A 12108-nucleotide genomic window follows, 5' to 3' on the forward strand; every position below is an offset into this window, starting at 1 on the left:
ACTTTGTGAATGCCATGTTTCCTTAACCACAACTGCAAACAAGCTTGTTGGCAGGCTCTGTTAAAGTTGTATAAGTCCAGGACTGTAGGTTAAAACCTCAGAAAAACATCTAATCTTTCCAATTAAGGCTTCCCACGGAGCTTAGGACTGCCCCCGACCTTCGCTCATTTCGCAGGGACTTGAAAACTTGGTTTTTTGAGCTGTCTGGCCCAGACTGAGGGGTTTTAATTATTTATTAATGGGGTTTTAGTTGAATTCAGGGACTTAATTTAATCTTAGTTTTAATCGATTTTAACTTTGTATGTTATATATTTTTAATTTTTCCCTGTAAACCGCCCTGAGTCCTAAGGGAATAGGGTGGTATACAAGTTTAAATAATAAATAAATAAATAAATTATTGAAAAGTTGACCAGGACTTTGGATCGTTGGGATTCAAAGCCCAATCCACTCATCTTCTGCCTCATCCCTACCTTTTTTATTATTATTAGTGTGGAACTGTGTGGGAGGGAATCAGATATCGGATGTCCCAACTCCAAGATCGGAATCCGGATTCCGAATTGGAGCAGGACCTTCGAAGCGTTTCTAAGGCAACCTCTGATGATTCGCCGCTGGGGAAACGGTGGAGGAGATGCCATGCCTGTGGGTGCGTCGGGGAAAAAAAAAGCTGGTTCTAAAAAAAATTAAAACGTATTTATTTATATATTTATTTCATATATAAAAGAAATTAAAAAAAAGGAAAGGAAAGGAAAGAAATCGTTAAGGAGGATGCAGGTTTATGGCAAATCCGTCTTCTCTGCGGCTTCCACCTGGGCAGTTGACTCGGATCCGCCCGGAGTTAGTAAAATCCGCCGGTTGTAGTGAGCCTTAATGATGCCTGAATTATTGTTCTCGGTTAAAATTTGCTTCTGCTTTTGCCTGTTCAGAGATTGCACGAGTCCCAGCACAACGGCAGCTAAGGAATATTGTCCCGTTAGTTTTCTTGGTTGCAAGGTCAAAGGGTTGGGCTGGACCCTCCCCAGGAGGAAGTAGGTTTTGATTTTGCCTTCTTGCTCGCTGATGCCCTTGACGTAAATCTCTCCCCGATAGTCAAAAGCGAATCCTCGGTCCTTCAAGATCAGATAGGTTTCCTCAGGCACTTGCATCCGGCCGCTAATTCCGGTACTGTCCATTCGGCTAGCTAAATTAACAGTTTTGCCCCAGATATCATACTGTGGTTTCTTAGCACCAATGACCCCAGCTACAACCGAGCCATGGCTGATACCTACAAAGAGAAAAAAAAAAGCAAATTACGATTATGATACAGAGCGATCCTACGAATTTTTTTTTATTTTTTTTTTATTTTAATTCCATTTATATCCCGCCCTTCTCCGAAGACTCAGGGCGGCTTACAAGCTTAGCAGTAGCCTTCATTCTATGTATATGCCTGCTTATTAGGGCTTTCACACCCCTCCCAAGCGGCATTATTACAAAGTCAGCTTATTGCCCCCAACAATCTGGGTCCTCATTTTACCTACCTCGGAAGGATGGAAGGCTGAGTCAACCTTGAGCCTGGTGGGACGCGAACCTGCACTAATTGCAGGCAGCTGGTGTTACTTAAGGAGGCATTAGCCCACTGCTCCACCAAGGCTCTTGGTGAGGGTTTCGGTGAATCTAACTATATACAGGGGTGGGATTTGGCCGGTTCACACTTCGGCCCAACTGGTAGCTAATTTTGTTGTTGCCTAGACCCAGAATGGACTTCCGGAAGCGGCATCCACGCACAGAACCGGTTGTTCACATATTTGAATCCCACCATTGACTATATCCAGTTCCTCTCCAAATCCATTCATGCCTTTGTCACATACAGAGTTAGAGCCTTCCAACTTGCAGCGGACAAATTGTGGTCCCACAGACATTGCAAGGGTACAGATAGTCCTCGGCTTATGACCAGAACTGAGCCCAACATTTACGTTGCTAAGTGAAAAAATTGTTAAGTGAGTTTCGCCCCATTTTATAACTTATTTTGCTACAGTTGTTCAGTGGATCATTGCAGTTGTTAAGTTAGTAACATGGTTGTTAAGTGAATCTGGCTGTGCTCGTCAGAAAGTCGCTAAAGGGGAATCACATGACCCCGGGACACTGCAGCCATCATAAATAGGAGTCAGTTGTTAAGCTTCCAAATTTTGATCACATGACTAAGGGGATGCTACAATGGTTATAAGTGTGAAAAATGGTCATAAGTCACTTTTTTGACTGCCATTGTAACTTTGATTGGTCACTAAATAAACTGTTGCAAGTCGAGGACTGCTGTAATGGTAAAATGCAAGAGGGGCATGTCCAAGCACATCTTAAAGACCACATGGTGCCCGTTGCTCAACTAACAGAAGGGAGGAACGAATATTTCCTAGGTTTAACATATAATGTTAATACATATGCACTCCCTCATCCTGTTTGTTTTTGAAGCACCATTCAAGGTGTTTCTGGGTTGAAAGGATGAGTTGGTGACATCACTGTAGCCTGGGGAACACAAGTGGGGGGCTCCTTTCATGTCCCCATCAAGAAGCTGGAGCGAGTGATCAGAACTCACCCTGCCACACAACAGCACTCAGGTCTCAAATGCGGGCTAGCTCACCTCCAATCTAGCATCCTAACTACATGAGCCACCACGCTCCTATAACACATATATACTAACAGAGAGGAATATTTGTAATTCAGGGTTGAAATCTGTAGTCCTTGGTGCTCTCTAAACTTGATTGTTTTCTTGCAGATGTTCCAGCAGTGCACTGATGATGTTACCTAGTTGGGTAATGTAATGTCCACAAGAAAATATCCAAGCTCAGAAAGCACAAGGGACCCCACAAATATGCACACAATAGAACTTAAATTGTAAGGGAATTTCAATATACTGCTACTAGTTAATAACTTAAAAGAAGCTGATAGAGCCGTAGATACAGGGTGTGATATATCTGGAAGGTTTAGCCTTCATCTAGTGTCGAAGACAGACTGGCTGAGCCAGGGGGAGTCAAGCAGGGAATTAGTCTGGAGTCATTACATAGGCATAGAAAAGCAAGGCCCGGTCCTACTTGAATGCCACTGAACTTTTATCTAGTCTGGGCATGAGCAATAAAGTAGCTAGTTGAACTCTTCATGTGTGGATCTGGTCGCTTCACCTGACATCTAGTTCAAATATTGGAGAAATGATATCATGACCTTGTGAAGAGTTGCTTGCACTCTTTAAGGAGGAAGTAACTTTGGGTTTTCAAAGGAATGCATGTGTAAATCTTGCTGACCTTTCTACCTATGGCAAGCTGCATTAAAGTGATTCAATAAATCAGCTGGTGGGAACCTTGCTGGTCTAGGGCACCGTGGAGCTCACGTTCAGCAGATACGTACCAATGCGGAGCTCAAAGTTGTTGAAAGAATGTTTGTTAATCTCTTGAATGCTTTCATTCAGTGCAATGGAGAAATCTGCCAGGGCGCATAAATGGCCCCACTTATCTTCACACTGCTGAGGAATGAAAGACAGAATCAACGTGTTGGCTGATCAGCTGCTCCGTCAACAGGGAGCCAAATTCTGCAACAGTTCAGAGGACTGAACTTAAAGATTGCGGAATATTAGCCAGGAGAGAAAGCTTTTCTCTTTTTGGAATACCACAGCATCACAATAGCAACATCACAATAAAGAGAACTTTCCTAGAGACATAGGAAGATTCTAGTCCTGTTCAGTTCCTCTATCTAATTTGTCCTTGCTCTCCCATGCTCACTGAGGATGCCATTTTAGAATAGAATAGAATAGAATAGAATGGAATGGAATGGAATGGAATGGAAAGGAGTAGAGTAGAATAGAGTAGAGTAGAGTAGAGTAGAGTAGAGTAGAGTAGAGTAGGAGTAGAACACAGCAGAACAGAACAAAACACAGCAGAACAGAATAGAATATTGGCCAAGTGTGATAGACACACAGAGAATTTGTCTCTGGTGCATAAGCTCTCAGTGTACATGCGAAACAACAAAGTAATAATATTCATAATATCAAAGTAATAATAATCCTGATACCAATAAGAGAAAGTAGTGGAACAGATGTGAAGGATAAAAGCAATACAGCCATACTACATGGTTAAATAGACACAAGACAGTTCTGTGGGAATTAGGTGTTTGAAGAATTATTAAAGCAAACAACCCTACTGCACAATTCACAACTCTACTTTATTAGGATCTCAAAATGGCAAAGAGATGGGACAAGAACAAACTATGCAGCTCTACCCCCAGATCTGCTTACAAATCTTCCTTCTTCTGTGTCTAAATCAATGATGAAGAGGAATGAAAAAATGAAAAAAAAATGCTGGCTATAGAAAAGTATCTGAAATCTATAGCTGAAAATTTATGTGGCTCAGGGTTCAACTGTTGGGTTGTTGGCGTGCTCCAAGCTTGTTGTTTCCTATCGGTTATCAGGCTGGGTGACTTCATCTGTGTGAGGAAGAGTGGAATTTGCTGGTTGTTTATATATAATGCTTTGCCTTGCTAGTCTTGATTGGGCTGTGGCTTCCTTCTTCTCTCTCTCTTGAAACAGGCAAACATGTGTTAGAAAATCAGATTAGCTCCTTACCTGTTTTTCAGGGGATAGCCCTGATACCGCCATATATGTGCTTCCAATGGTTTTAATTTTTTCAATATCCTGAAATCGTTCTTCACCTAGTAACTGAAAACAAGGATTTCAAAGTCATGATTAGCATATACATTCTTGCTAAAGGATTTCATTTTACATCCTTCAAGCCTGTGATTTATTGCTTTTGAGCCGGGCTCCTCAAACTTGGCCCTTTTATGACTGTGGACTTCAACTCCCAGAATTCCTCAGCCAGCGTGCCTAGCTGAGGAATTCTGGGAGTTGAAGTCCACAAGTCATAAAAGGGCCAAGCTTGAAGACCTCTGCTTTAGAGTAATAGACAATATAGGTAGTCCTTGCCGTATGACCACAAATGAACCTCAAACTTCTGTTGGTAAGTGAGACAGTTGTTCTTTCGTGCCACAGTTGTTAAGGGAATCACTGCAGTTGTGAAGTCAGTAACACAACTGTCAAATGAATCTAGCTTCGCCACTGACTTTGCTTGTCAGAAGGTCACAAAAGGGGATCACATGACCCCAGGACACTGCAACCATCATAAATATGAGTCAGTTGCCAAGCGTTTGAATTTTGATCATGTGACCGTGAGAATGCCGCAATGGCCGTTAAGTGTGAAAAATGGTCATAAATCACTTTTTTCAGTACCATTGTAACTTCAAATGGTCATCAGATAAACTGTTGTAAGTCAAGGACTATATAAAGGTGAAAGAATACCTTCTCCACATCCATCAGTTTAGCCCTTAAGCTACCCTAATGGCTGCAAATTCCTGCAAATTCAGAGACACATCAACACACTGAATCATATATTATCTTGTTTCAATACAGTTGCAACTTCAAAAGGCCACTAAATTCGACTATCTGTATTGCATTGACCCCCCCCCAAAAAAAAAGATGATCGATGATCCTGAAGGACTCCATTACACCTTGACGAAAGGAAGAAGAACTAAAAATAATGATTAACAGACAAATTGTTGCATAATTGGTGACCATATCACAAAAAAGATGTTGAGAGTTTGGGAAAAATTCAGAGAAGGGAAACTAAGATGATCCAAGGCCTGGAGACTAAAACATATGAAGAAAGGCTACAGGACTTGGGTTTGGCTAGTCTAAAGAAAAGAAGAAATAGGAGAGACATGATAACAGTATTGCATTATTTGAGGGGCTGCCACAAAGATATTCTCCAAAGCACCAGAGGGAAGGACGAGAAACAATGGTTGGAAACTGATCAAAGAGAGAGGCAACCTGGAATTAAGGAGAAGGTTCCTGACAGTGAGGAATAGAATAGAATAGAATAGAATAGAATAGAATAGAATAGAATAGAATAGAATAGAATAGAATAGAATAGAATAGAATAGAATAGAATAGAATAGAATAGAATGGAATGGAATGGAATGGAATGGAATGGAATGGAATGGAATGGAATGGAATGGAATGGAATGGAATAGAGTAGAGTAGAACAGAACGGAATAGAATTAGAGGAGAGGAGAATACAATACAGAATAAAACAGAATAGAACAGAAACTAAAATAGAATAGAATACAGAACAGAACAGAATAGAATAGAATATAGAATAAAACAGAATATAGAATAGATATATAATATAATATATAGTAGAGTAGAGTAGAGTAGAGTAGAGTAGAATAGAATAGAATAGAATAGAATGGAATAGAATAGAATAGAATAGAATAGAATAGAATAGAATAGAAAATATGGAATAGAATAGAGTAGAGAAGAGTAGAGTAGAGTAGACTAGACTAGACTAGACTAGACTAGACTAGACTAGACTAGACTAGACTAGACTAGACTAGAATAGAATAGAATAGAATAGAATAGAATAGAATAGAATAGAATAGAATAGAATAGAATAGAATAGAATAGAATAGAATAACAGAGTTGGAAGGGACCTTGGAGGTCTTCTAGTCCAACCCCTTGCTCAGGCAGGAAACCCTACATCATTTCAGACAAATGGCTGTCCAGTCTCTTCTTAAAAGCTTCCAGTGTTGGAGCAACCACAACTTCTGGAGGCAGGTTGTTCCACTGATTAATTCTAACTGTCAGGAAATTTCTTCTTAACTCTAGGTTGCTTCTCTCCTTGATTCCAATTCACCCCATCTACTCAAGCTGGACTCACCTGCATCTTGGAATCAATCCCTGTGCCTCAGAATTAAAAAGAGATTAGCTGCTAGCTAAAACGGCACAAACACAGGGGTTAAATAATCGATCGGCTGACAAAATGCCAGGCCTGCTGGCCGGGCCAGCTGTTCCTTAAATCTCACTCCTTCTCTGGGCCTGAAGGGTTGCAACAATTACCTCGTCAAAGTCAGCGATGATTTCGTTCAGCAGTCGCAGGCACTCCACACCCTGGTTGTTCATTTCGGTCTGGGAATAGAAGTCGGCAAAACCAGGGATGGAGGCAAACATGACGCCCACAGCATCGTAGGACTGAGAGTAGAGATCCTAGAAAGGCAAAGAAGGGCAGAGGAGAAAAAGATGCCATTTTGTGACATTTGGCGGAAGAGAAAAAAACGGCGTGCCTTTTCTTGCCACGAATATGTGCGTATTTGTTCGATCTATGTAGTTGCCGGTTTCATTTGACCAGGATGATATAAGGTCTCCTGGCTTGAGAAGGGGGGTTGGGCTAGAAGACCTCTGAGGTCCCGTCCAGGCCTATGACTCTATCTTCTGTGTACACCAAGGTGATGCTAGAATGGAACGGAACAGAACGGAATGAAACAGAACAGAACAGAACAGAGCTGGAAGGGACCTTGGAGGTCTTCTAGTCCAGCCCCCCTGCTCAAGCAGAAGAACCTATACCATCCCAGAAAAGCGACTGTCCAGCCTCTTCTTAAAAACCTCCAGTGATGGAGCACCCATGATTGTGAAGGCAAGCTGTTCCACTGGTTAATTGTCCTCACTATCAGGAAGTTTCTCCTTAATTCCAGGTTGCTTCTCTCTTTGATCAGTTTCCAACCGTTGTTTCTTGTCCTGCCCTCTGGTGCTTTGAGAGAATAATTTGACCCCCCTCTTCTTTGTGGCAGCCTCTAAAATACTGGAATACTGCTATCATCTCACCCCTATTTCTTTTTCCCCCCTTTAGACTAGTCAAACCCAAGACCTGCAGCCGTTTTTCATATGTTTTAGCTTCCAGGCCTTTGATCATCTTAGTTGCTAGTGATACAGAAAAGGTGAAACCCAAATAAACAATAGAAATGTCCATCAAAGAATATACTCCCTTTTTTATGACCCTGTAATCCCTTAATTCGGGGTAGAGTTGGGGTGACTGGATGGAACTGAGCATTTACTGACCGGATGCCCTTCCTGACACCATGCAGAGTTCTCAGCAGAATTTTTGTTTGTTTGTTTGCTGCCTAGGACTGCCTCCAGAAGCTGTGAATGCTCCAACACTGGAAGTTTTTAAGAAGAGACTGGACAGCCATTTGTCTGAAATGGTACAGGGTTTCCTGCCTGAGCAGGGGGTTGGACTAGATGACCTCCAAGGTCCCTTCCAACTTTACTATTATGATTATGATTATGAAATGCTAACATGTCTTGAGGTGTAGTTAATCTAAGTGTTGTTAAACAAGGACCATAGTAGAATCTATCAGGTCACTGGGCTCAGTGGAGGAGAATATGAAAACCTTCATTTGAGGTTATATGAGTGCCCCATCATATTATTTCAGTTAATGAATGCAAAAGTCCGACTAACGGCACCAAAGTAACTTTATTAAGTCTAGTGAAAAGAAGGACCAGGGGTGACATGATAGCAGTCTTCCAATACTTCACTTCCAATACTTCATTTTTAAGAAGAGACTGGACAGTCACTTGTCTGAGATAGTATAGGTTCTCCTGCTCGAGTGGGGGGCTGGACTAGAAGACCTCCAAGGTCCCTTCCATCTCTATTCTATTCTACTTGAAGGACTGCCACAAGGAAGAGGGGGCCAACTTACTTACCAAACCACCTGAAGGTAGGACAAGAAGCAACGGATGGAAACTAACCAAGGGGAGAAAAAACCTAGAACTAATGAGAAAATTCCTAACAGTGAGAACAATTAACCAGTGGAACAACTTGCCTTCGGAAGGTGTGGGTGCCCCATCACTGGAGACTTTTAAGAAGAGACTGGACAGCTATTTATCAGAAATAGTATAGGTCTCCTGCAAGAGCAGTGTTTGGACTAGTTAAACCTCCAAGATCCGTTCCATCTCTGTTACTGTTGCACCCTGTTAGTTTGGTGCTATTTATGAGAAATAGTATAGGTCTCCTGCATATTATGCATATTATGATTAGGATTATATGCTCTGTCGCTACCTAAGACTGAACTCTCAACCTTCCAAGTGGGAGACAAATGTCTTCACCACTAGGCCACCACGCCGCTCCAAAAAAGAATACACTAAAAAGCCAAAACATATTCAGAGGCTGTAAAAAAAAAGTCATGTCATCATTACAACAGTCATTAAACAGCCAACTAAGGGTGCTTCCTCTCACCCTCCCAACCCAGATTCCTGTAGTTCACAAAAAAAAAAGGCAGAGTCCAGGAATGAACGCCCTATAAAACACCTGACTCCCTTACATAACTTCGGATCAAAAACAGGAGGTTCCCCGCATCTGGAGAGGCTGGGAAAGGTCGACCTGCAATCTGTTTGCAGTCGCTTGTTTTCTGGATTCGGAAGCTTTCGTGTGGCGAGCCTTTGAAGTCAATCTGTGCAGAAAGGAAAGCATTCATTTCCCTACTGGCTTCCCTGGGGAAGGGGGAGGCTGGCGTATTATGTAAATAAGTGTTTACTGTATTGAACCTTGAATGATCCAGGCAGCTGATGCAGAAGCTCCCTGAAGGTATGATTATTCAATGCAACAGCAGGAGGGGAGAGCCTGGGAGGATTGGGGTGGGGGGTGGTAGTGGGGAGAGATCAAAGGCGGTGTTACAGAATTACTCTTGCAAATGGCAAGTATGCTTTCAGTGCCGTGGGAAGTCAGCTCCCCAGAGAAGGAAATATTAAAAGGGCAGAAAAATATATTTCCTAAAAAGATATTGAAGAACCAGGAAAGCATGCCTAGATGTTTTAATAGTCCCAGGTCTCCTTCCGACAAGCAGAAAACCAGTTCTATAGACATGCAAATGTAAACCATCAGGAAGGTTGGAGCTAGAACATTAAGAAGACAAAGATGCCTAAAGTCTACATACCCCACCCAAAGTCTAAGACAGGACACAATAGGATTAACTCATCAGAATACCAGAAAAGGCACACTCAGACTCAGGTCAAATGTTCATGACCCAGGAAGTAGCCTCAAACAGGAACAGGAAGCAACTCCAAACAAAAGGATCCAGAGGGTATAAAAACCCACTCCCTACATGTGGTCAGTCCTTCTTTTCTGCCAGCCATCTTCCTGTCTGGTTCTCCTCTTCAATAAACTACAACTTTCTTCCCAAAGCAGTTGCCATGTTTATTCCCAGCTTGGATGAACCATAATGAAGACTTTTCTTCCGACAGTGCTAAGAAGAGATATGGCTTACCATTAGGAAGCAGGTGATACCCTTTGCCTCACATAGCTACTTCAGAGGACAGGAAAAAGTTAATTAACATCACGGGTTTGGGAAGGGACCTTGACAGCTTCTCATCCAATCCTTTGCCCAGGGCAGGGATCTGGATAGCATCCCAGCCAAACTGTTGTCCAATCTTCTAATAGTTCTTAGTCGTTCTCCTTGGAATGACCAAAGAAAAGAAAGACCACACCCCAACCCAACACTGGCAGGGCAAGTTACCGTATATAAATGGAGCCAACCCCACTCTCACCAGCACTGGCCATGTTATCTAGTTAGAGATAAGAGATAACCTTTATTGCCATTTTTTTTTTACTGTGGGCACAACGGCACACATCAAAAATGAAATGTAGTTGCCCGCTCTCAAAGTGGAACACATACATGACACACACCTAAAACATACTATATACAGCATACGTATAGACCCACACCCTTACATATACATAACAATAAAATATTAAATACTGTCCATATTGAATGTATAATGGAAGGAGGAAGCCTGAGAATTCACAAGGTTAATGCTGTGTGGAAAGAAACTATGGTTGAATCTGGATGTTCTGCTATGGATACCACGAAGCCCACTCCTCCCAGAAGGAAACAAGGAAAACACATTGTGAAGAGGATGAGTAGTGTCCCAGATAATCTTACGGACCCTGCTCAAGCAACACTTCTGTGCTACGTCCTGGATGGGAGGGAGGGAACTGCCAATGATCTTTTCGGCCATCCTCACCACTCTCTGCACCGCCTTCCTGTCTGGAGCAGTGATGCTTCCAAACCAGACTGTGATGCTGTAATGAAATGTCTGCAGGCAAGCAGCCAAGCTCAGAGAGCACCAAGGGTTCTACTGTCCAAACGTGGTCTGAAAACTTTCAAGAATGGAGCCCTCACATCTCCAGAAGATGGGCTATTCCAATACTTATCAGCTGTCAGTGTCAGGGAATTCCTCTTTTTTTAAAAAAATGGATCTGTTTTGGGGGTAGAATGACAGAATGGCTATGGAGATTCTCAGTCATCCAGGTCATCATTATCCCAAAGATGCTTTTGCAAGGAGGCAACTGGATTTTCTTGTTTTTCTTTGAAGACGTTTTGCTTCTCATCCCAGAAGCTTCTTCAGCTCTGACTGGATGGTGGGGAATGGAAAGATTTATACTCCTTGCAGACAGTCAGTTGTTTGCATTCTTTTAGCCAGTCGATAATGCTAATGCTACCTGCAAATGAACAGCTGTCTGAAAGGAGTATAAATCTTTCCATTTCCTCACCATCCAGTCAGAGCTGAAGAATCTGCTTGGATGAGAAGTGAAAAGTCTTCAAAGAAAAAACAAAAAAGTCCAGTTGTCTCCTGAAAAAGCATCTTTGGGATAACCGTGGCAGAATGTTGAAAGCCTGACAGAGATTCTCTTTTCTTCCCCTGCATCAAGGTGGGCCACTCTTGAGCTTCTTCCTCAATTCTTCCTATTTTTGCAGGCTAGGTTGATGTTTTTATAAGGGGTTCTACATACATTCCTCAAGGGTCTATCCATTCTTCTCGACAGCTTTCCAACCTTTATTAAAATCAGAAAGAAAACTCTAAAGCAAAGCTTTGCTTTTGGCCACGACCATTATGAGAACCCAATTCTTACGTACTTCATTATCTCGGTCCTTTTCCAGGAAGTGACGGGCCACGTGGCTCGGCAGAATATTGCGCAGCATATTTTCGTTATGTTCTCTTAACTCTTTCATCTCATTGATTTCTTCTTTGGCCTGGCCGCGCCACAGAAAGTCAAGCCTTGCCGTGTATTCCAGCTGCAAAGACAGAAAAGCCTCTTTTTAATTGGACACGTAGCCCATCCTTAAGAATAGGTACCTAAGCGAAGTGAGGGTAGATACTGAATCAGTGCTAGGGTGACAGAGTAGATAGGGAGAAACACCAACTTCCAGATTTGGACTTGAAATAATCTGGCAGTTAATGAAACTTGGTGCAGAGATATTCATATT

At 42.2% G+C, this 12108-nt stretch overlaps 1 protein-coding gene across 3 annotated transcripts in view; it reads right to left on the bottom strand.

Moving 5' to 3' along the window:
- Positions 1–389: 389 nt before the first annotated feature.
- The window catches only part of ADCY8 (adenylate cyclase 8), a 136893-nt gene continuing 125174 nt past the window's right edge, over positions 390–12108 (bottom strand). For 2 of the 3 annotated variants that reach the window (XM_081322743.1, XM_081322741.1), the window contains 5 exons: positions 11758–11916; positions 6908–7054; positions 4583–4675; positions 3373–3487; positions 390–1261 (listed from right to left, as the gene is read on the bottom strand). In XM_081322743.1, coding sequence (XP_081178869.1) covers positions 774–1261; positions 3373–3487; positions 4583–4675; positions 6908–7054; positions 11758–11916 — 1002 coding nt within the window. In that variant the 3' untranslated portion in view covers positions 390–773. The remainder of the gene's footprint in view (positions 1262–3372; positions 3488–4582; positions 4676–6907; positions 7055–11757; positions 11917–12108) is intronic. The other variant, XM_081322742.1, reaches the window with a different exon arrangement.

Source organism: Vipera berus (assembly GCF_964194415.1).
Source record: "Vipera berus genome assembly, chromosome: 3".
NCBI lineage: Eukaryota > Metazoa > Chordata > Lepidosauria > Squamata > Viperidae > Vipera > Vipera berus.